This window comes from Acanthaster planci, linkage group LG06 (assembly GCF_054643075.1).
Source record: "Acanthaster planci isolate LZ-2023a linkage group LG06, COTS_SCS, whole genome shotgun sequence".
In the NCBI taxonomy this organism is placed as follows: domain Eukaryota; kingdom Metazoa; phylum Echinodermata; class Asteroidea; order Valvatida; family Acanthasteridae; genus Acanthaster; species Acanthaster planci.
Genome location: NC_141782.1, coordinates 12,418,628 through 12,443,837, shown reverse-complemented (window position 1 = coordinate 12,443,837; position 25,210 = coordinate 12,418,628). Strand labels below are relative to the sequence as shown.

Genomic DNA, 25,210 nt, shown 5'->3' with positions numbered 1-25,210 from the left:
TCTTTTTTTTTTCAAAATCAACTAGGCTATGTGATGCTTACAATCTTGGTGCAATAAACTGAAATCAGCATAATCGTCACTGCAGGGCAAAATGCACCTAAAGCGCATTTTCTGTTTTCACTAATAGACAACGTTGAGCTCGGAAATGTATACAATGTAACAATTTTGTACCTGACATCACCTGTTCGAAAGTGACTTTGTCATGTACACGCACGCAACTTCCCTCGCAATGCTGTGCTTTTGTGGGGAATTTTGTCGCGCACTCAAGTTGCGCGTTAACTTCCGGTTAAGTTCCTTGGTTCTGGTGCAGTCAGGTCGGTTTAAACTGAAGTGACGTCACACATACGAATTGGATGGCAAACACTGGTGCGTGCCGTTCTCACGAAGATAGCATTTTACGAACAGGCCAAAATGTTTGTTTACAAAATAAACAACTTGAATTGACTTCGTAGTTTTATGTAATTTAAGATCCCTTTTCTCAAGAAGTGGCATTGGTTACGTCAAAGAAATGCTAAGCACTGGACGTTTAAAAAAGAGTCCAACTTCAAATGCAATTTTCTCGAAAACTTGTTTTTACCCTCCGGTGAGACTTTTGACTCTTAGCGAAAACGGTGACGATTTGTATTTCAGAACCTCTTTGCAACAGGAAACCCCACCACGGGTCGTAGCCTAGGTATACACGTTTCACTCCCCGACCCTTTCATCTTTCCAGGAAAGATTCTGCCCACATCGAAACGTGAGGGCCCCTGTCCGTAAGTCAAACTTTCACATTTGCGCGTTACAGGTCACTGTCATGCAATAAGCATGCATTTGAGAAAAAAAATCGACACCATTCTGCGAATTCACGTTGTATTGTCTGCACATTCCTTCAAGCCTGAATCGGATTTGTGCGTGGGCCGTTTGCGTTGTTAAACCACATTTTTTTGACCAACAGTACCCTGTTCTCTTCAGTTTTTGTTTTGTTTCCTGTCATTAAAAAAGCGACACAGTCGTCCGTCAGCCTGCCGTTTTACAATAAGACAAGAAGGGACTTGTGTTTCGAAGCCTCCGAAAGGGAAAATTTGGCGGTCGACGCAACTGGGGGTTTGCAGCCACTGTGACTGGAGGCAGACTGGCTGATCCAACGCGGCGTCACGGCTGTAGTGTCACCGGGGGAATTTAGGCAACCACCGACGGGCGTCTGCCCCCAACACAGCCGGACTGGGGCCGAGCATACGGTACGGTGCAGTGTATTGTTATTCGGGTGGAAAGGGTGATTTAATCCTCAAGCCTGTCTATAAATTCTGAGTGACCGCCAAGCCCCCCCCCACATACATACATACCAGATCATCACCACAGGACTCGGTCTTAATCCCTATCGATCTGTTTTGGGCTTTGTTTGGACGGCACACAATGGGAAACTAAAGGATAGACACATGTTGCGGGCACAAATCCGCTCGATAATCGCATACCACTGTCACCTCGCATCCCGACCGAAAGCGACAAACAAGACGACCCGAGATGGACACCCTCAAAAGACTGAAGCTCTGGAGAGAGACGGCGCGCCCGGTTTGCTGTAAACAAGCGCTCTCTTTTCGGCCTAGCCGTATAAACGAGATTTTGACCCGCTCGTCCAGGCCTAAGATTGTGCTCAGTTTTTGTGCGTTGACAGCTGCGCCTCTTGTTTATAAATCCTAAATTGCAGAAAGAACCGTTTGTAAAGCCAGTGGATAAACGAAGGATCAGTTGGTATCTCGCTTTTGCTGTGTGATGGAGAAAAATTGGCGGGATTTGATTTGAACTCTACAAAAGAAACATCTAGGGCCAGATTAAGTGTAGCCTTGTTCCTTGGCACCAGTATTCTGTAGACCCTTGGTACCAGTGTTCTTAATTAACCGGGAAGTGCCGAAGTCTCGAATTTCACGTTGATGCCGAACCTGTCCTAATATGTATTGCCTGTATACATGTACTAGTTGAGTTTGAAGCCTGCCCCAAATCGAAATTGCAAAGAGAGTAACCTCCTCTGCCTATAGATTGGGTGCGTCGATGGGGAAATCGCTGGTCCAAACCTCACGCTAGCTTGCAGCGGCCTGCCTAGGCTGGCCTTTTTGCAATTTCCACCGTACAAAACTGTTCATTTTTTTCTTAATTAAATTAAGAAATCGTGCATCCTTAGTTGAGAAAGTGTTTTCATTTTTACCAAGTTTCTGAGCCATAACATGAAGATGGACTCATGATGATTTACCCTAATTTAATGCTGAATGATCAAGGTATGGTTGGCGCCGTGAAAGCGATACAAAACACAACACAATTTACGTTGCCGCTGACAATGTAAACAAACACTCGCCTGGAATTAAGTTGACGGACCGTGAAGTTGAAAACTGTCCTAAGGATATTTGATAAGATTTTCTCTCTGCAATCAGGACTTACACAAGGCTGCTGTTGTCACAGAAATTCCTGGTTTCCTTCTCCATTCATCATTTGCCATTACTTCAGCACTTGCTCCCCTTTCCCCCCCTCTCGCATTGCCTGCTATTTATATTGGCGGCCAGAGAAGAAGTATTACCCTAGCTTGAAGTTGGATGTATTCACAAAATGTAAATCTGCTTAGTCATTTTTAAAAAGGGCCCTTTTTACATTAAAGTTAAGTAGTAGTGGTTATAAATAGGCGTTTCGGTGGCCGAGTGAGATTTTTTAACACTCAGTTCATTATCCTTTGGTTTCTGTGAACATGAGGCCAGCCATATTTTTTCAGCCCGAGAGTGACGCAAGTATGACTCTGACATAAAAAGGCCTGACCTCCGTGCCGAACAAGCCGGACAAGTTTTACTTGGGACGGGGCAGACAAGGAGGGTTATGCACGTCACCTCGCTCCGGCGCGGCCGGGACAACCACTCAAGGAACCCGCCACCTCGGCCCGCACCATCACCCATCAGCCCCACTCGAAGGAGCCTGCTCCAAAATCTCTTCTGCCCTCCACGCACACAACCAGACCCGGTGTCGACCACGACGCTCATAATTCCAATCAATTTGCGCGTCCTGTGTTTTCATTCCTTGAGAGCTAGGTAAACGAAACGGCGCGGTTTCGCGCCATAAATCTCGGCCGTAAGTGACTCTTAATAATCCCGCGGTTGGGGAAAATATCGTTTAGTTATCGCATAAATTTCCCACTCATTATTTTGGCCGGGAATTTAAAGGATAAACAAGTCTGTCTCGGTCGTCTATTAATAATTTCAAGGGAGTACAGTTAACCTTTCGCTCTTAGAATCTAATAAAAAGTGATCAAGTTAACTTCCTTTTTGTCAGAAACTGAGTGATCTGTAAAAGATTAGACCTGGAGATTTTTCTTGTAAGTTTTTAGTCCGTTCCTTGGTACACTTTAACGTTTATAAATTCTCGACGCCAACGTTATGTGTTTTGCATTTTTGCAAATGGTGAAATAATCATAACTGAGTTTTGTTTATTTCTCAAAGACTGTTGTGTCATTTGTAACTTGTTCTGAAGGACTGAGGTAAAAAAATATTGGAAATTGAGAAACCATTTTTGGCGGGAATAATAATCAAACCCAAATGGAAACTACGATTGTCTGTGGCGTGTTTCTGTGGTGGCCCAGGTGGAAAGTTGCTGTTTGTTTACAAGTAACCGGGTGTCAAGTTCACAAAGGTCAAGAGAGTGTTGCATCTGTGAAAAATTGAACGGGTCTCTCTATGTTAACTCGATTTGTATTCCTGGTAGATCGTCTCTGCCCGTGTAAAATACAGGGAGGGGGGTGATTTCACCTTGAGGATTTGGTGTTTTGTGGCTGATTTAGGGCCAAGCTGGACCTTGGAAGGTACGACGGGTCGATTGCATGCCCATGTACGATACCAGTTCACGTGGATTGCGTTGGATTTTATTTCCATTTTTACTCCCCGTAGAGGAATGGTCGGAAAGTGCACCCACAAGTTCCCACTGGAAACGATACCAGTAGGTGTGGGGCAGTAGACCACGGGCGACCGCACCATATTTGAAGTTCAAGATAATTCTTTCACTTTTTTCTTTTGAAGGAAAGCGGCGAAAAGGGCAAGGGTTCAAGGGAAAAGAATTTAGATGTGCGGTAAGCATTTAGTTCGTTTCACAGATTGGTTTTTAAAAATGTCGAAAAGAAAACCCCCGCTTTGACTTGGAAGGTATTTCTGTATCAAACGAATAAAATGAATGTTCGTAAGAAATAGGACCAGTTTTGGAATTCAGTGTTTAATATCGGTTAGGTACGCAGACAAGACGGGGACTTGGTATTATGCTTAAGACCATGTTCAGACGAGACACAGCGGACTCGGCCAGTGACGAATGGAGACAGACAGAACAAGAGACGGCCGCGACCGACGACCCGTGGACTTATAATACATGTACATCCTGCGGTCATTTCTCGTGCATAGAAAGGATGGCCGACAGTCCGGACATACAGTCGGAGCGGCAGACGTGACGGTGGAAAATGAAGTTTGATTCAAACAGTGAAGTATGGGATTGAGACGAGTTTAGGACAATGCGGATTTATTTTGTGGAAAAGCTTTATTCACAACAGGCGGCAACCAGTACGCGAAACAATTGGACGTCGACATTGTGTCCAAAGTCTGGGTGAAATTCGACCCGGAATCTCGTATCTCTCTGCTTCATTAGGGTAGATTAACGAGATTTAAACTGCGCTCTGGAGCTGTCAAGTAAAGGGGAAAAAACGGGCCCTGGCTATCGAGTGCATCATCATTAGCTCTAAGGTTCGAGTACTGCCCGGCGAGACTCGTGCAGAAGGCCCCTTCGACAAACAGCCCGACACCGCACCGGCTCTCCGCGTCGGCGCGGCTTGAAGCCACCGCCGCCTCCTCATGGATACCCTCTCGCCTCTTGACGGCTCCGAGGCGCACTGTACATGAGGACCGGGGCTCTGGCAGCGCCGGCCCTCGCCATTGCTACCGCGAGTTCATCAAATCCTACAAACGCGCGGCAGCTCTTGAAAATGCAGGAATGAAAAGTCATATTTCAAATCTCCTGTCACTATTGATACGATTTTTGGTTTGATTAATTGATGCCTTTAATAGGTTTTTTTCACGGGCTCATATGGAAATGACCGTGAGCATTTCGTATATACATTTTCCGTGGTGGATACTTTTTCTGAGCTGGCTTAAAATTTTGCAGGCCTATTTTCATTGCTTAATATTTCGATATAGGGTGGGTTGCGTCTCGTCCTTTTTTTCGGGGAAAACCCTTGCGGATAATGTGGTGTAAGTTTCAGAATTACATAGATGTGTACCGTAGTGTTTGCTCAAAACAATACCTTTTCCATATTCCAGAATTGTTCATCATAATTCTTGTTCTCTTTGCCAAGTATTTTCTGTTCAGTTTGTTTGTGGCATGTAACACTTTGAAAAATCTGAAGTTTGGAAGGAAAGTGTTTTGTGTGATACCCGTTCCAATTTTTCAACTGTTTCTAAGGAGAAGATATTGTGAATGGATGTGTTACTAAATGCAGCGAAAACTGAAGTATGATATCGGCCATATTCAAGGTAATTCCCCAGTTGTGGCGATTCTGTCAAACTGCCCTCAAGTCATTCTGCTTTAAGTCCTTGGTTTCCTCAGCCCTTATTTCAACTTTTCTTCTGGTTTTCGGAAGACAGGACTATCAATAAATAAGCCTTTTGCGAATTACATTGTATATGAGTAAATTCTGGTATGCACTGAGTTGTCTGATTGTACATGAACATGATTTGATCTCCTCAGACTAAAGACACTTGCTAAAACTCATGATTCGGGGCAAGCTTTTGCATCACCGCGACCACCATCTCTAGAATGGACTGGTTCCTTTGAGCCCTTCTCATCCATTGAAAACAGTGTATCGGTGCAAGACGTCTCTTAGTCTTGTAACTAGGCAAAAACTTGCCCCAAATAACGAGGTCTAGCAACAATGTTTATATTATGGAGATATAATGGTTTATGTTCACCCGAATTTAAAGAAATCACTATATCTGATTTTGTTAACATTAAACCCGCAAAAGGCCGGTTAAAACATGCCTCTGCTTTGCTGATCTTGCCGGTGTTAAGGTCTGCCGTTTGGTGGCGGGCTTGTCCGCTAGCAGTTGAAGCCGCCGTATACCCCACGGTACAGTATCTGCACCGAATAGGAAGGATGCTCCGAGCAATAAAATGAAGTGCACGGTATACGAATAACCGGAATGCGAGGCAATCTGGCACTGTAGCCCAAGCTTGTGAGAAAGGACGGTTTGTGGGGTTTTTTTGCCCATTTACTTCGAGAAACAGAGAAAAACACTAAAGTCTACAGCCTTTTCATGGAAAATTCCATGTCTAGGAACGACTCCTGTAAGGCACTGATTAACAAAAAGGCGGGAACAAACAACATCAAGTTGACAATCACCTCCAAAATAGGCCGGCTAATTCCATTCATGAGTCCTCCGGGGCGTCATCTTCTGGATGCGGTCGCAGGTTGTCCGTCAGGGCTCACTCATGAGCTCCGATTGGCTTCTTGCCGGCTCTGGTTCCGCCCCTCCCTGACCTCATGCATTAATGATTGGTTGAGTGTGCCGGCCAGCTGACCTCACCCTGTGTACACGCCATCAATTAAAGCTGCAAGTAGCGAAAATTGGTACTACGGCTACCGAATCAATTAGTCTTATCAACACGGTCGAAGGTGGGTTGCCGGATTGTTTGAATAAATGCGATAGACTTTAACTGGTGGTGGTCATCTCTGGTAACTTCACCAAGCTTTCGTACCAACCGACAAGCAGTTCAAGAAATTCGACCTGTTTTATAATCCTGTTCATCTCACAGCCTTCGAGGACTGAAATGTCAACACTGACGCAGTTTGTTGGTGTTTCACACCAGTTCGGCGGCCAGGTGAGTGTTTACACTGTTATAGACAGAGGGTGCAGTCAATGGTTGGAAACAGTTCGAAATCACATAGGTCCGTGCTGTTAACGACAAAAGTGAAGTGGGGTTTCTCGCACTAAAAATGTGGCAGAATCAGCTGGATCCTGATTCGATACGGTCCAAAGAATAACAACAGATGTATCGGACATGTCTAAAGACGAGTAAACAATGAGAAAAACCTTTCAGCGTCAGACCATACGAGTGAAATGATATGACTTTCTTTGGGGGTTGCAAAAGTAAACATACGCACATCAAGTATTTCCCAAATCCGTTTTTGCGTTCTACGATACATCGATTCCAGTATGTAAATTATTGAGTTGTTCCGGCAACCGCTACAAATATCGGAATTGTTCCGGGTGGCGTGCAGACACTTAACGCATGTTTTTTTTTCTTTTTCTAGTCTTTCAATAAAACTGTTAAAGCATGCAAAATAACAAGGGAAACAGACACGAACTACTGTTTTGGGTGTTTTTATCCACAGCTTTCACCATTGACGGCAACGGCACCAGTTAACACGCGACAGTACTCGGATACTACGGGACGACCGGTGATATTGGATCCCCGTACCGGGCAATCGGTGTGCTGTACCCCCATGGAGAGCCGCTCGAGCGCGCTGCTCCCCGGGCCTGCGGCGTCGCATCGCAGACTCCCTACAGGAATGTATTCGGCTGAGAAAAACCTCGTCCCGTTTGGGGCCGACTCATCGACATTTTTCTCGCAACCAATGGTACGAATGAGACGTACGAACAAGTGTATTTAAAGAAAATTCACAAAATCGAATTTTTCAATGTAGTTGACCGACAAAACACACCCCGGAAATTAATGTCATTCATTTATAGTTGCATGCAATCTCCTGAGGAAACTTCTGTCGGTCGAAAGTTAAAATGGTCCAACAAAAGTTTTTGAAATTTTTGTGTTGCAAAATGTTACAATCCTAAGTTAATTTATTTAAGAATAGTATTGGTTTACTAACGCAGTTACTGCTACATGTAATTACCATTAGGTCATTTCGTATAGAATCCATTTAAACAGGAATATTCTTTTTGCTCGTTTGTACAGACAAATAGTGGAGCCGTGTGTTTCCCCTTTGACCTGTTGCCGACTCAGTATCCTTACTACGGTGGAAGGTAATGTTCATTTTTACATTCCTTTGTATACTGTGTCGGCAAAGCATCTGTTTATTTATAGTTGTGTAACGTGTTATGTGTATGACATCATGTAAATGACTTCGCCTTCTTTAAATGAAATTGGCCTGAGGCTTTCCTCCCTTCACTGTGATCTTGGTCAAAACGTATGTTCCGTAATTATTGGAACCGAGCAATGTTTTTTTCTTCAATTTGTAATTGATGACCATTCAATTATGTTTTGCCTGTTTTGTCTGTAAACAATTTACGAACTTAGTATTTTCATTGCTTGAAATGAATTTTTAAACAGCAAACTTTCCAAACTCTTTGCAGTTATGGTGCGATGGACCTAAACGGCGCCCGACGCAAGAACGCCACCCGCGAAACCACTAGTACGCTGAAGGCGTGGTTGTACGAGCACCGCAAGAACCCCTACCCGACCAAAGGGGAAAAGATCATGCTGGCTATCATCACCAAGATGACCCTGACCCAGGTCTCCACCTGGTTTGCCAACGCCCGCCGCCGCCTCAAGAAGGAGAACAAGATGACCTGGTCGCCTCGGAGCGGATGCGTCGGCGACGACCGGAAAGAAGGCTATGAGTCCGAGGATGGTGATGGCCAGGACGAAAGGGACGACGGCCTGGGATCGGACATTGATAGCAGCCACAATGACCAACGTAGGTTACTAAGTTTCCTTTTGAGTCGTCTTTTTTAAAAGTAGGAAAATTTGATACCGTCAACTGTTTGAATTTAGACGATGAGCAGTATTTTCAGTACTTCCAGCAAATATTAAATGCGATTTTGTTTTCGTCTTCGTAACCCAAAGTTACCTTTAACACCATGTTCAAAGAACTTGAAAAAACTGTGTTTATTGTTTGATACATGAAGTAACATAGGCCTACTTTGTCATTCAAGTTTCAAAATTGCAATTGTTAATAACAACAATGATTTTAGAAGGGTCTTGTTTGATCGAGATTTCCAGTAGCAAATTTTGGAGATAGCTCGCGAAATTTGTATAGGTAATGTTATGAAACAATTGATTGCCGGTATGTTTTGAGCAAAGATCGCTTTTTATCTCTTTCGCTATTACACTGTGTCGGTTCAGCCTGAACCTATTTTGAGGTTTTTATGAGCAGAGAGTCTCAATTGGCAGAATTTGCGAAAATTAATTTTTCGTTAGCGTGAGAGCGCGTGTCAAACTGAACCGCACTAGAGAGAGCTGATCCCGGCGAGGGGCGGAAGAGCCGCTTCCGCTCGGCTGGGCTCTCGCACCGCGGAACGGCAGCCCGCGGACCTCCGACCCCCGAGGGCCTACTCGGTTTGCCTGGCCGCGCGGAGGGTTTTTGCTTGCGACGTTGAACGGACACGGCAAACATTTATTGCCTTCACGAGGAGGGATTTCCTGAACGAAATTCATCCCCGGTTATATCCTCGGTGGGCCCGGAACGAGCAGTTTGAGTAGTTTGCGTTCGTGGCTTGAAACTGATGCCAAAGATAACTCATCAATCTGTGTGGATTTGGGTTGCGGTGTACTAAAATAATCCGCGGCGTGACGTCATGAGTATTAAAGAACACGTATTATGCAAAAAATGTCTTACTTTTATCCTTTTTTTTTACCCAAAGCAAGGAATAAGTCAGTGGTTGTAGATAAATACAAATCTGATCTACCCGTGCATGAACTTTTACAAAACTCTAATAAGTGCATAGAACTTTCACAGTATTCTTGCGTCTCCGGTTTGATTTTGTAGTTGGCGGTTAACTTAGTTATAAAACTCTCGTCTCTAACCACTCGTTTCCCTCCTTGCAATAATTCATAATTGTTCACTTACCTGCAGTTTTGTAAAAGAATTCGTTCGTTTTCATTTCCAGTTTGTTTTCATCTCTTTTGACGCTCGGTATTACTTCAGTCTCTTGATAACTGAATTTACATGCATGTATTTCTTACATGAGGTGGAGTCAAACATAACATGATGTCTCGATGGTGGAACAATGTCTTTTAGAGAAATCGTTTCTTTGTGCTATTTTAAGTGTCAGACGTAGAGCTAGAGGAGACACAAGACAGGGTTCAAGACGGAAGAAGCAGCCAATTCGGCTTACCTTATATCGACCCGAGGGTGCCGGCTGGGTTCATGGGCACAAACACGGGCAGGGACTCAGTGAGCGTCACGGTCGATGACGAGGAAGACACCCATCGACCTAGGGAACTCTGTAGCCCTCTCTGCCACAGGAGGAGTCCCAGCCCTGCCCCTCTGGCGCCCTCCACGGTCAGAGACACATGTGGGCCTACCTCCAGACCGTCGTCCTGCGAGATCAAGCCACCGACCCGGCCAGCGGACAAGCCCAAAATCTGGTCCCTGGTGGACACAGCCTTGTCTGACAAGAGTTCCGTCGATCACTCGCAGACACCGTGCCACAGCCGTCGCGTGACTGATTCGCAAGGCCGATACGCGCCCTACAACACCCCCTTGGATTCGGCGGGACTTGCCATGAAGCGCCTTGTGACTGCCTCCACACATCCTCCTCAGTCTTACGCATTGACTTGTTTCACCTCGCCTGGCTTTGCGACTTCGTCGGAACTCCATCAAGAAAAAGGTTGGTAAATGTTTGCTTTAATTAACTTGCGATTCCTTTCTGCAAGCTGTGATGGCCAGAATAAAAAAAATTAACCAATAAGCCGTGAACCTTCCTGGAGTTTTCTTGTTCAAAACCATTCAAAATGAAAATTAAAATCAGACATATCTTACAAAAGTACTGAGAAATAATGATGAAAGTGCACAGAAATCAGCTAGTCACAAATCGTTCTTCGTGGACTTGAGCCATGTTCACCGTAAGACGGATGTGACTTCTTTGTTCTTTGCTTAGAGACATCGTTTCCTTTGGGATTGGGACCAAGAGCAGACGAGTTTACTTTCGGTCATTATACTTCAGCTTCCAACTGTTCATGCTTTGGTCTCTCACTTCAGAGTTGAAGAGTCGTTAATCATTCCGACACTTGCAACAATTGTTCACAACTATCAACCCTACGCACGCACACAACACGTCAAAAATTGTCGAAGTTCATGCCGCTGAAAAAGTACCCCCTCTAACGCCGCAAGTTCCCCGTGGAACGAAGAAAACACCTGTTTCCCAAGCTGGGTGTTGGCGGGGCGCTGGAGACGAAATCACCCTTCGCAGCTCTCGCTGGCGTCCGGTGATGTGGACACAAAACAACTTCAAGCGTCGCACGTCAACTGCGCGTCTTTTGACCCGGCTGGCGAATGTGCCGGCTCCAGCGTGAAGTCAATTCCAGCTGCCGTCAGGCCGAGCTGCTACACCCGTAACACAAAAGTTTACCTCTTTTGTCTGCTTTCTTCTCTTCTTTTCTCGTGTACTTTCCAGCATTCAGGTTTAGCACGACCTAATGGCTGTTGACACGATGCCAACGGGCCGATAAAGACAGCTTTCAGGCCGGTGCTGAGGCGATAAAAGGTAAGGATATCTTCCCTCCCTCTACCCACCTTGTCCTCCGGGATACACCTGCTCAAGACCGAGCCATGCACCTTGCTCGCACCGGGCACAATGCAGCTTCACACCCACTTTACAAGAGACATGCCCCACCAAACAGAATGACAGATGCCCCGAAATAAAGGCAGATGGAGTTTAAACAGTTTAGCGGCTGATGGATAAATTTTAGCTCTAACAACGTACAACCAAGTGTTAAGTTTCCGCGGAGTAGATCTGGCATTTATACCATCTACAAGTTTTTAGCAGCTTTTTAATTTACGAAATTGGTTTTGATCCGATTTCCTCGAACAATTTCATTCATTGGTTAGTTTTAAGAAGCACGCGCTGCTGTGGTAGAACGTTGAAGTCAGGTGCACAGTGCCTTGTGAATTTGTTTACATTATACATGTTCAAAATGTATCGAGACTCGTTGGCACAAAGTAATCTCATATTAAAGCCTCTCTAAAATTAGTTCCTGCTTAAATCAATAGTAAATATTAAACTTTTTTTTATATGTTCATTATGGCCCATCTGACAAAGTTTTGGCTTTGTTTTTCTATCACTCAGGTAGGCTTACATCTCGAGCAAGACCTTGACGAACGTGGACTTCTCCCCCTTTTGACCCCAAAATGAACTCTACTCAGAGAAAGTATAGTACCTCCTGACCTTCGTAGGAGACACGAATCATGCATGAATCAGCCGTCGACACAACTCACATCGTCAAACGGTGCAGTCAATAATATTGAACGCCTTTTAAAAACAACTTAAGATGTTCCACATTCCAGACACGGCCAGAAAGAATGAAGTGCAAGCGCTGGAGTTGGTACAGACATCATTAAATGAAAATTTTGAGTGTACACAAAATCAAATGAGACTGAGCTTTTCACCATCTGCGTGTGAAAACATTTTTAACCTTCAGTGGTGGGTAGTTATCTTTCGCTGGAAAAAAAATTGTAAGAAAAGTTTGTTTTTTCCATTTTGATAATTCCCGAGCGTTACTGTCATTTACTTCTTTGAAGTGTTTGGAACTGTATCTCGCGCACCGGTCGTTGTAAATGATCGTAGCAGGAAAGTTGAGGTGACTGGTTATTTTATTTAATGTAGGGTGTTACCATCCCCCAATGTTGTCATGGCGCCCAGAGTTTGTCATGGTTAGGGGGCCTACTTGGGATTGAATTTGAAAATAAACTTTGATTAGCCACTTTTCTCTTCAGCGACAACAAAAGCTGTAAAATGTAGTTCGTGGGATATTGCTAGTGTGGTTTATTGCTAAAACAACGGTACTTTTATATTAAATTATGTCTTTAAAAGCTGTTTAATAAAACTTTAATATTGCATTGCAGTACATTATTATAAGATTTTGTTTTAAAATATTTTTGTCGAGTCTTTCCTCTGACAATGCAATACATGTACGACCGTGAAGAATTGGGACAAATAATTGAAGGAAAATTAATATTTTAAGCAGCCTGCTGTATGTAAGGAATGCCAAGCTACAAATATATGAAGACACAAAAAGTAGGGGAAAGGACAGGCGGAGATCGGGGAGGGGGACTATGGGAAGGGCTTTAAGCCCCCCCCCCAAAAAAGTTGTCTAGCACCCCCCCGACAAAATAAAAAAAATGTGTAAAGGGGTAAATATTTGGATTCGCAGTGGCGAAAGTTAAAAAGGTGACATCGGTGCAAAGGATAGCCCCCAAAATGGCTCTAGAACCACGCCTGAAAAAAAGGGAAGAATCGTAAGTATTTTGCATTCATGTCGCAACTTGGGCAAAAGGAAATACATGTATCCCTTGACAATCATGCAGTGTTTTCTGGCATAATGGAAACTTGGTAACAGGAATAAGCAGGGTGGATACGTTGTCGTAATAAGGAAGTGCCTTGCATGAACGTTTAAACTTCATGAATTTGACGTAGTCCGCGAGCGGCCGTGGTGCTTGGTTCTCTTCTTGAGCCATCCGGAAATATTGCAAATTTGGGTACAAACGGTTCTTACAGTATGGTACGAGATTATTGGCAGTCACCAACCGCGGATCCAGAACCATTTCTCCGTCGGGAGACACATGTGCATGTACTTTCGGCTGGCCAAAATGCCGGGATTTTTAATGTTAAGTTGGGGGGCTTTTTACACGCCCTTGGGATAGAAAGGAAACGAAGTGCATGTCCCCAAAAGTCGCGTTTCATTAAGCAAAGAGACTCGTCTTTTGCGGCGGCGGCCAATGAAGCGATTTCAGCCTGCCTCTACCATAGGCGCCATTTGCACCTTAATTTCGTAGAGCGGACCGTTTTCAAAACGATTTCAGAGCTGCGGCTACGTCTTGTCAGTACCAGTGCAGACGTACATGTATTTGCAATGGGTGAAGACCGGAGCCTAGCTCCAGACACAAGACTCGGGCACAGCCTCTAATACGAAAAAGCAACAACAATCACGAGTCCAGCTGTGCAGTGTGCTCTACTTTGAACATGGACAGCTGGTGTGTTGAAGTTCTTATCCATGTAAATAGGCAGGACGAAGTGGCTAGGGCTATATCATACACATATGGTTTGGTATAAATGGGATAAACACATTTTTACTCTGGTTTTCGGTACATTTTGTGAACGGAGTTGCAGTGTCGCTCTTTGTTTTGACAGAGAGATAAGCACAGAGCCCTCCCCCCTTTCGACAGGAAGCTCCGCGATACTAGCGTGTGTAATAAGGGAGATCAAACATGATACAGGGAATTTCGCTTTCTCCGCTCTTTTGTTTTTGTGGGCCTATTTGTTTGTTATGTTTGATATTATTTACATTATTAAAACTTAAGTAGTCGCCTAGGTGAGCAAACAGTTTGCAGTTGTGTTCTGCATGATGACAAGCACTTCCGTCAACAACATGAGACACAAATCCAGACCCGAGAGGAAGAGAGGTGATGTCGATGACCCATCCTTTGGCAGGTCAAGGTTAACAGTGAACAGTTATGGGGAGAGGAACAGGAAGGCTTACTTTGTCACTTGCTCGGAATAAGAGCTAGGGTTACAAGAATGATTGGCCTTGTCTCATGGGCGCCGGGAGCTGTAATGCGCTGTTGGCGTGCATGTTATTGGGCCCTGAACTGTGCTGATTTTACACTGTTTTCAATAGGGCTTGAATTAGTGGACTGTACCCCTCAGGCCCTTTTCCTGAATCTTCGCAAACCTCACAATTAAATGAGCTTCACAACAGGGAAAGACTGAGACAGACCACAAGCCAAGACCCGCGGCCGATATGAAGTGGCCGTTTTGCACTGAAAAGGTTTTTCTGTTCGTCAACAGAGGGCGTTTGTCTAAAACCGCGAATCATGCAAAATGGCGGACGCCCCGAAACCGAAAGTTGATTTTTCGGCGGACGGCGTCCGAAATTTCATCATTAAACAAGGTGGAAAGGTCAGCAATGTTGCTGTTGTTGGGCATTTCATGAGCTTCCTGCGACACCCGGATAAGGAAGTTAGAGGTAGGGAGTGCGCTGTGCGCGGTAAAACTTGAAAATGGAGTTCCCCAAACAACCGGGCCTAGGGCTAGGCCTAACATAATTTTTAATTTGACAATGACATCATTGACAGGTGCGATATAGGCCAGGCAGTTGTAGGGTTTCAGACTTTCTTAAACCACGGAGGAAGGAGGGTTGAAAAGCAATGGATGTTAAAAATGTTGGACCATGAACCGGTGCTAGGTTGTTTTTCCTTAGGGTACAAATACAACTATAGTTAGTACAGAACCTGAGAATACGGGGCCAGTCGATTTTTTTGACCATCTGCACACCATCATGACCATTAATTTGTGTTGTTTTGTTCTAAAAAAGAACTCTTTCGACATCGTAGACTTGGTTTGGATTTTTTTCGCCGCCTTCCTGGAGTCACTCCAATCCCACGTGACATCGTATTCGTAGCCAGTGAGTCTTGTGGGCATGTTTGTGTGTGGCCCTGCATTCTATGTCTGTTACCATAAAGTCAACAGGTGTTTAAGTTTGCCACCTATTATATCAAGTCTCATTGGTTGTCTCAGTAAGTTGCAAAATAAGGGACCTGGTGACTAACGATGACAGTATAGTCCAGGCGAATGTATGGTCACAAACGTCATAGGCCTACTGTCATGGACGTTGTCGTTCACGTTCTTTTGAAATTCAGTTTCCATTTTTCCAATGGAAATAGCTAGTCTTGTCTGTACATGTTCATTTGTAACATTGTAGCTGTTGGATTGAGAGAAGTACATATGTTGATGAAAAAATTTGCTCCTTTGCAAACAACATTGTTTTGTATGAGATACATTAACGATTAACATGGTGTTTGTGTCCACCTTAGGATTCTTTGGGAATTGGAGATTCTAATGATGGTTGTAAAGCTTGCATGGGGAAAATGTCCACTTCAGATTGGAAACTCTCCTATTGAGGGGTCGAAATCAAAGTTACCATCTTTTTTTCTTGTTTGATTCAAACTCTATGCAAAAGACAAGGAGAATATCGAGATGTCACAACACACTGGCCAGGTGGACCATTCACAGTAAGCATGTGATATCTGGACTAGCATGCGGATGACTGTTTCCTGAGCATTGCAATGTCCAGTGTGCAACTTGATGTAGTCACGGCTACTGAACATTGCACTCCTCAGGAAACAGTCATCAGTATACCGGTAGGCGTGCACGGTATGATACAGTTTGAATCACTACATGAAGAAGATCTTGACTTTGAGCTTGGCTGATGTGAGTTTCTGATTTGAAGGGAAAATGTCTCTTTTCTTGTTGAATATAAGTAAACTTTAGCACCATCACTGGAATCTCCAATTCCCCACTGAATTCCTAAAGTAGGCACAGTAGAAAGTTTGAGGGCTGTTTTGTGGTGAAATCCAAGGTTTTTGATTTGGGGTACAAGCTTTGCTGAGTGAAATTGATGAATGGAAGGGAAGGCCTATGGAGGTTTCTCTGACTCCACTGTAGCCTGACCATGTCCAAATGTTTAAAGAGGGGATTTGTAGAGTACTACTAGTTCAGGACTCGCGAAATTTAAAAAAATGTAGTTGCCCTTCGGGCAGGGGAGTCTAAACTCCCGAATTTCATTTTCAGTTGCCCGAGAAGGACTTTTTGCCCCACATGGTCTCCAAACTGTTAGTAATTATAGACATTTTCCTAGTTTTTCTTTTTTTTAATTTAAAATAAAAGCCTTGCAGTACAGATTTTGTTCCCAGAAAATGTTAAGAAAAGGAATTCTGGCTTAATTTCCGATTTGCGTTTCGACATTTGTTGACAGTTTGTCAAAAATCACAGGAGCACAAAAAAATCAACACCTGAAAAAATTACAGGTTGGTAGGTCACTCACCATGCAAGATTCCTGAGCATTTTTCCTAGTTTTGGATCTTGCATGCAAGTACACGTACATGTATGAACGTCGTAAACTTAACTACCCGTGCATAACAGATTTGTATGTGACGTAATGGGTTAGTCAACTTCGTGGTGTGGGGGGATTTATGGTTGACGGCTTGCTGTGCAGCAAAGTCAAGTAAAAATTTATGCAGGCTATCCATTTTAATGCACTGAAATTCTAATATATAATCTAATCCCCTTAAAAATAAGACATACTTTCCTAGAAAATGTGCATGTTACACGATGCGATGGAACCACATCGGCAATGCCGTGTATGAGGCCGCCTCGGACACCTTCGGGAAGAGAGTGAGGAAGAACAAAGATTGGTTCATGGCAAGGATCGAAGAGATGGAGCCTGCCATCACCGCTAAGCATGTGGCACTCCTCGATTACAAGAGACAGCTCTCCAAGAAAACCTTTGTTGCCTTGAGAGTAGCATGCAATAATGCCAAACGGACGGTGTGCAAGTGCGCTAATGACTACTGATTGAACCTGTGCCGCGATATCCAAACCGCCGCAGACTGTGGTAACATCTGCGCCATGTGCAAGGGCATAAAGAAAGTGTCTGGTCCTCATGCCATCAAGATCGCTCCTCTTAAATCCACCTCAGGCGACATCATCACAGATTGCAGGAAGCAGATGGAGAAATGGGCAGAACATTACCAGGAACTGTACTTCAGAGAGAACATAGTCACCCACACAGCCATTGAGAACACCACTCCCCTGGCCACTATGGAGGAGCTCAATATACCTCCCACCATCAAAGAGCTCAGCAGGGCCATTGACTCGCTAGCCTGTGGAAAAGCACCAGGAAGTGATGGAATCCCACTCGAGATCATCAATGCTGGCAGAAAGGGTTCCTTCCTCAGCAACTTGTATATGACCTCCTGCTCCAATGCTGGGAGGAAGGCACGATACCACTGGATATGCGTGATGCCAAGATTGTCACAGTCTACAAAAACAAGGGCGACCGCATTGACTGCAACAACTACCGCGGGATCTCCCTCCTCAGGCCAGGAAAGGCCTTTGCCCGAGTGGTCCCCAACAGGCTTCAACTATTTGCTGATCGTGTGTACTCAGAGTCACAATGCGGGTTCAGAGCTGCAAGGTCGACAATTGATATGGTGTTCACCCTCAAGCAGTTACAGGAGAAGTGCCGTGAACAGAGACGCCCTTTGTTTCTTGCTTTTCATTGACCTCACCAAGGCGTTCGACTTGGTCAGCTGAACCAGCCTCTACACCCTCCTACACAGGATTGGTTGCCCCCAAAAGCTCCTGAAGATGATCACATGACTGGCACCGTTCAGTTTGACGGATCATCATCGGACCCCATCCCAATCAAGAACGGTATGAAGCAAGGGTGTGTCTTGGCCCTGACACTCTTTGGCGTGTTCTTCTCCTTGCTGCTGCGCTTTGCCTTTTGACAGTCTGAAGATGGCATCTTCCTCCACACTAGGAGTGATGGGAACCTCTTCAACTTGGCCCGCCTAAAAGCAAAGACGAAGGTGCGCAGAGTGCTCATCAGGGAGTTGCTCTATGCAGACGATGCTGTCCTTACTGCCCACAGTGAGGAAGCACTCCAGCGGCTCGTCACCCACTTTGCGGAAGCATGCTTCGAGTTCGGCCTCACCATCAGGCTGAAAAAGACCAACATCATGGGCCAGGATGTCAGTTGCGCCCCCCCCCAATCACCATCGCTGACCACACCTTGGCAGTGGTCAACAACTTTACTTACCTTGGTTCTACCATCTCAAGCAACCTTTCCCTAAACGCCGAGATCAATTTGCAGATTGGAAAGGTAACAACTGTAATGGCTCGCCTAACAAAAAGAGTATGGGGTAACACTACGCTGACAACCAGCACAAAGATGAAGGTGTACCAAACCTGTGTTCGGAGTTCCCTTCTCTACGGTAGCGAAGCCTGGACACTGTACATGTACTTTCGCCAAGAATGCAGGCTGAATGCTTTTCACATGCTTTGCCTGAGACGACTCCTGTGCATCACTTGGTAGGATCACATCACAAATGAAGATGTCCTGTCTCAGGTGGGTGCGCTAAGTATGTTTGCAATCCTGACCCAGAGACGGTTGCGCTGGATGGGCCATGTCTGCCGCATGGATGATGGACGCATCCCCAAGGATGTTCTGTATGGGGAGCTTGCCACAGGGACGCGGCCTACTCTCCGCTACAAAGATGTCTGTAAACGTGATCTGAAGGCATGCAGCGTCTGCCCAATGGACCTAGAATCAACGACATCAGATTGCAACAACTGGTGATCTTCTGTCAAGACAGGGGTCCTGCAAGCTGAGAAGAGGAGAAAGAGTCAGTGGGAAGAAAGGAAGATCCGCAGGCGGTAGAGGCTTCAGTCAGCTCCTGTTGCCACTGCCACCAACTACACCTGCAGCAAATGCCAAAGGACCTGTTGCTCCCGCATCGGGCTCTACACTCACAGCAGGCGCTGTGCAAGTACAACGGACTGGCCAAGGTGCAGATACTCCATTGTCTTCCGAGATAGACGGATGCCAACAACATGCTTGTCACAATGTTTTGGGCTGAGAAATGGGTTTACGCTTGACTACTTTTTATGTGTTAAGAAATTGTTGAAGCGATCTGGAACTGGCTAAACCGATCCAGAAGTAGGAGGTGTCTTCGTCACTTTTGTCAATCATGTAAGACAAAATTAAAAGCTTAACATTTGAAAACATTTTTGAAGTACCTCCTGCGTACATGTACAAGGTAGATCTCTGACCCCATTTTGCTGGAATTTGAAGATAATGGCGCTGTAATATGACTGAATATGTTTTCGTGATCCAGAACAAGGAAAAATGACTGAATATAGACATGGCTGCGTTGTTCATGCCAACGATTTGACCGGACGTACCACGGTACACCTACCCGAGCAATTACAGTCATGCAACATCAAGGTTAAGATGTTGATCTTTTTTGTAATCTTTATTCTGTGCACGGTGCTGAAATGTCTTAAATGCCGGAATTAAAATGCAATGCAAAAAAAATTTGTTGCCGAAAAAAGGTACATGTACATGTACTTGTCCATTAGGCTGGCTGCCTGGAACATTTGGTTGTCCGACAAAATATTTTAGTTGTCTTGGGACGTTGGACTACCGATTCTGTGAGCCCTGTAGTTACTTAGACTACTGTGTTGTGGTACGGTTTATTTTGTTAATTGTGTCCTACTTTATTATCACTATTTTGGGGCAACTTCTATTGGATATTTAGCCAAATGTAGAATGATCCAACATCTGGTTAGATTGGCAACTGATTATTGAAGCTCTTCCCTTTCTTTGGAAATAGACACTTTTCACTCAGTATTTTGAAGCGTACATGTATGTTCGTCAGTTGTCATACCATTTGTCAAAGAATTCCCCATATACCAACGCCTCTACTTTTTCCCTGCAGTGACCTTTTAGCCATCTGAAAGCAATAAAATGGCTTAAGAAGTCAAAACTTGAGCAGTGTAAATATTGATGTATTTATCTTTGAGAACAAGGATTTGAGAACAGGGTGTCATCAGTAGAGGGAATTCTTTCTGACCTTTTTTATGGATGTCTAAGTACGTTTTTGACATGAGGCTGTCCAAAGTTTATTTTATCAAGACCCTTTCCTTGGGTCGTGACATTTCCACTATTTACAGGGTGGGAAAATCACCGATAACAGAATGAACACACATTTTCCCATGAAAGACTGTTATGGTGTTGATCAGATACAATGTATACTTTGTATTGTGAATGTAGTATTTTAAAAATGACATTCTGTTTTCCTCAAAGCTTTGTTTTTATACATTTTCTCAACAGAGGAAAATCGTAAAAAGTTCAAGGAGTTTATGAATGAAGTAGCAGTAGTCAAGAAAGATGAAAAGGTGAGATTTGCAGCAAAAGTCAAGTTGGAAGTGCTGGAAGGTCTAGTCTAGTGTAATTTGTGAAAATTGGAGACTCGTGTTTTGGCTGGCTGATAACGAGTCAACAGTTATTTTTATACCTCCGTCTTGAATCCTTTTTTTTTTCATTTGCCCAGAACGATTGGGTGATAAAAGTGCATGTCACACTCACCGTTAGACATGAGATCAGCAAGCCTTGTTCGATATCATGCTCATGCCCGCCCATGGCCCTACATGTACATCGTGCAGGATAATGCAAGCACCGCTAATCACTACTTTGCAAGGATTCCTTTGTTGCCCTTAATGTCCCTTAGAAAAAAAAGAGAAACTTCAAGACAAAGATTTGACAAAACAGTGCACCCCTGGGTGTTCAAAACATCATCTCCCACATCACAGCTGTCAACAATTGTTAAATGTACATATAACTTTGATAGGCAGCATTGATAGTTGCAACGTAAAATCAGAGCCCCGATTACCATTCACAATGGTCAAAGCCTTGTTCACTACAATTTATGTCCCAGTTTGAACATATGAAAATGTGACCACGGTCAGAGTTGTAGAGTTGTCTTATGTCTAAAGGCAAATTTGAGGGGGGGTTAAAACTTACAGAGACTGTTGTCAACTTACAAAAGTAAATCTAATGCAGTCTGCCTGTCATCATTGTCAAGCGTTAATTCCAACAAACGTTTCCCCATTTCATTTACTTATTTACAGAAACTGTCTCATTGAAGTTCCTGAACCAGATCCATGTTCATATTCACACATTTCCAATGGACTTGCATGATAGCATTGATAAACAAAAGGAAATTGTTGACGAAGCCCTCTGTTCTTCTCCGCTGAAACAGTAACAAAAATAGTTTTAATTATCGGTACTTATTCTGTTTTTAGAAACTCGGTTGCACTTCAGGTTCATTATTATACAGACTTCTATAAGATGGTTTTCAGGTTTTTATTTTAGTGCTATTTAAACCATTTTTTTTTGTCTTTGCTTGATCTTTTCATTTTTAATTGTAAAGTACAGTGCCTACATATACAGGCTTATTTCCAACATGATGCAGTTGGCTCCTGCCATGTACATTGTACATTATAGCAGTACCTCACACATGCACTCAACTGTGCAGTGAGCACATGGAAAAGGTTCATAACTTTGAGGGTCGGCAAACTTTGTGCTGAATGGAGTCAGTAGTGTGTACTAGACTGCACACCTTGCACCATGCTTGTGGGTGCTGACAGATTCATGTATTTCTGTTAACATGAGGCAAGTTGTGGCAACATGTGGGCCTGTGGGGGAGAGGGGGGAGTGGACAAAGCTGGTGTCTCAGGAGGGGGTTGAATCAGTCCTGTCCCCAACTGGCATGAATCAGGTCAGGTACTCAACGGTGGCCTTGAGAGGTGCATGGCATGGAGGGTCTGGGGTGAATTGGACACACTGCTTCACCCCTCACTGCTGCCCATCATTAATACCAGGCTCCTCTTCCTTGTTAGCCTCCTCCTTTTTTTCCCGAGGATGTCCAAATGTTCCCCAGCACCACCAGGAAGGAAGTACCACTAACACGCCTCCCTCCCTTCTCCTGCCAATGCTGTTTTAGCCTTCAATGTAGGATAAGCTTTTGGAGTGACAGAAGGGGTCATGCGTCACACTGGTCAAGAGGAGGAAGGGGGGGTGTACCAGTGACGAATGCTTCTTATGATTAGTGCTGACGGTACAGGATACCGGGGGAGGGGCCTGATCTGTTGTATGTCTGAGCGAGTGCTTAAATTCCATATTCCAGAGTCGTGAAATTAAGACATAAACCATGTTTCGTGTGACCCCCCCTTCCTCTGTGCTTAAAGTACTGTACTCGTACATCATCTCCAAGGATTGTTACCAGCCTGGATGAACTCATGAAATCTCTGAGTAAGACATCACGGTGTCAAATAACTAGGCCAGTGCCTCGTGTCGTCTTTCACTTGCATATGTTGGATAAGGGGAAGCAGCAGTGTCTTAAAATACTTGATAAATTCAGTAAAGGCCTGACATGAAATATAAGTAATTCCAAATTAAGGGTCCAATTTTGTTCATGTCCCTGTTGCATCTGACATATGATTTTGTAAGTTCAGAACACATTTCTGACTTCCAAGAGTGATAAATTAATGCAAATTACCTGCCAAACAAATAGTGATAGTTTAAAATCAATTCCAGTGATATTTCCATATCAAATAACAAAGGTCAGATGTACGGACACAGAAATGTCACACTTTTGGACCCCTAATTTCTAGAATTACCCACATGAGCGTCCAATGAGCAATCCTGTTTGTTCACTGTTCCAAGTTCTGACACAGGTCACAAAACTGGGCAGATTTGATTGGCCAATGTACAAAGCTAATTCCTTCTCCCACCCGCTTGCTTTATTCATTGAACATTGGGACCACTAGGTCACTTTCTAAACAAAAAAGATAAATCAAGAAATTGATATGTTGAGAGGAGTGGAAAAGCATTAAGTAATATTTTTTTCAAATGCAATTTTAGGCTTGTTAGTCACCTCGGAAAATTCCCGGTTCTCACCTTTATTTTTTTGAAAATAAGAAAAGTTGACAGTATTTTTTACTGTAGTGGGCCCGTTGATCAAGCTAGTGCCCTAGTGTATGCTACAAGCAGGTGACAGACTTTTGTTACATTCCTATCAAAGTCTCTTAATGTGACCACATCCCACAATATGAATCTAAATGCCTTTTTTCAGCATCTTTGTTTGAGTTACATGTAACATTAGGAAGAACAAACTGGACTCTTGATGTATCAATAGTTCTGGTTCTTGATGAAAATTTTTATTATGTGAGTGAAAGATTCCTATCGATTTCCACAGTGGAAAATCTTATAAAGGTCTGTAACTTATAGGTGGCTCTGGGCTACAACTCATATGTTGGTGTCATTTTGTTAGGCTGGGTCACAAAATATTTATTTGTAATTGAGTTGGATTTACTTGGTCCTATAATCATGTTTGAGAATAAGATTCATATTATGGAAAGGCTAATACAAGTACACTGTAGGCTTAACAACATGAGGATACCATACTAGTATATTCATGTACATAATAGACAACCATTTTTTGTCCACAAAAATGACAGATTTTGACAATAGTTGACCAGTCACCACAAATTGAGCTGAAAGTCGCAATTTTCAAAATTGGGATATTTGTACCGGTATGTTTGAATGTAACAGAAAAGAGCGTTCCGGTGGTTTTAGGGTAAAAGTATCAGGTGACAAGGTGACATTATTTTAGCAGTTTTCGTCTTTGTTCCCGGCATATTTTCATTATTTCAGACCAGGCACGAATAATGCCATCGTCAAAATTGCTGAGAAAATGACCTTTTTCAGTATATGATCCTGCGCAATATTTGGAGTTAAAAAGGAGACGGGTCATTCTTTCCAAATATTACAAAACCTCAAAATGGACCTCCACTTCAATATGACTTTGAACCCTCAAGATAGGAAAGAGCGGGATGCAACTTTACTCTCATTATGTTGTACCATGTCACAAGTCATATCAGTCCGCTCAAATTCCGTTTGTTCTCCTTTACAATGTACAATGAACCTGTGCATGTATGTCCCCAAGAGATCTTAATTCTACTGTAAAAATTAAACCCTAAGGCCCAGGGAGTTTCAAGTTTAGGAATGATTTTACATGGGTCAGCATGTGAGTAATGCATATACACATGTACATGAACACTTAGAGTATTACCTACAGGTGCATGTGACCCTTGAACTCAATTAGCATTTGAGGAAGGAAGCAAAACCAATCCTTTACAGCACTGACTGTTTCAATGGTCTCAACAGGAAATCCTCTGGCTTGAAAATATAATTCAGTGCCTCAAAAGAACATCTCAGTGGCATTTTTTTTGGAGTGCATTTCCTCGCTGCTTGCTCGTGGATGTTTCTTGTGCTCAGTTCCGTGCCTTAGCCATGGAGAGTATAAATGAAGTAGAACCAAGTGAGGTGAGATTGTCACTGAATTTGTCAGTAGAAGCCAGCTGTCAACCAGGGTAACTGTATTTGGATGAGGCGATCTGGTTGGGTGCCAGCATGGGCTCATTCAGGGCACAGGATTGCCTGTTGCATACAAGGCCAGAGTAGGCCTAAATGCTACAAAGCACTTGTACATGTACATGTATCGCTCGTGAACAAATGGCATTTTCACATGTACATGTACGTGGACAGTCTGTATGTAGTTTGTAAGCAGAGCCTGAATTTTGTCCGGTACTTCCTTGTTGAATTTCAAGGATCGCTACGATTGTTCCTCTTCATCAACAGCAGAATTGGAAATATGATATGATAATTGGGCAATGTTTTCCTGCGCAGTGATTGAAATACCCGTAAAATGGCCTCATCTGCTTGCAAGATCTTTGCTCTGTGAGTTGTAGGGTTTTATAGCAGTCTTTAAACCATCAGCTATTACATGAAGTTCACAGAT

The 25,210-nt window shown here is 43.7% G+C and overlaps 2 protein-coding genes across 8 annotated transcripts in view; both read left to right on the top strand.

Moving 5' to 3' along the window:
- The first annotated feature begins 954 nt into the window (after window positions 1-954).
- Window positions 955-12,860, top strand: LOC110974842 (iroquois-class homeodomain protein IRX-4-like). 4 transcript variants are annotated; one of them, XM_022226749.2, is made up of 7 exons: window positions 955-6,864; window positions 7,379-7,624; window positions 7,957-8,024; window positions 8,355-8,698; window positions 10,050-10,613; window positions 11,400-11,489; window positions 12,072-12,860. In XM_022226749.2, exons 1-6 carry the CDS (start codon window positions 6,814-6,816, stop codon window positions 11,420-11,422), a joined length of 1,296 nt encoding a protein of 431 aa, XP_022082441.1. In that variant the 5' UTR covers window positions 955-6,813; the 3' UTR covers window positions 11,423-11,489; window positions 12,072-12,860. The 4 variants fall into 4 exon arrangements, with proteins under 4 accessions (XP_022082441.1, XP_086994551.1, XP_086994552.1 ...); XM_087138425.1 differs by having other exon boundaries at window positions 11,400-11,492; window positions 12,081-12,860; XM_087138426.1 differs by lacking the exon at window positions 955-6,864 and adding an exon at window positions 6,909-6,931.
- Window positions 12,861-14,785: 1,925 nt separating this feature from the next.
- The window catches only part of LOC110974863 (uncharacterized), a 36,873-nt gene continuing 26,448 nt past the window's right edge, over window positions 14,786-25,210 (top strand). For 2 of the 4 annotated variants that reach the window (XM_087138219.1, XM_022226773.2), the window contains exons 1-2: window positions 14,786-14,967; window positions 20,680-20,744. In XM_087138219.1, the coding sequence (XP_086994345.1) occupies window positions 14,823-14,967; window positions 20,680-20,744 (210 nt within the window). In that variant the 5' untranslated portion in view covers window positions 14,786-14,822. Of the gene's footprint in view, window positions 14,968-20,679; window positions 20,745-24,544; window positions 24,736-25,210 lie in introns of those variants that run through there. The other 2 variants (XM_087138220.1, XM_087138221.1) reach the window with 2 other exon arrangements.

Coding starts and splice junctions, on each gene's coding strand:
- LOC110974842 (XM_022226749.2), top strand. CDS start 6,814: ATGTCAACACTGACGCAGTTTGTTGGTGTTTCACACCAGTTCGGCGGC. Junction 6,865..7,378: donor CACACCAGTTCGGCGGCCAG/GTGAGTGTTTAC, acceptor TTTTATCCACAG/CTTTCACCATTGACGGCAAC. Junction 10,614..11,399: donor GGAACTCCATCAAGAAAAAG/GTTGGTAAATGT, acceptor TGTACTTTCCAG/CATTCAGGTTTAGCACGACC.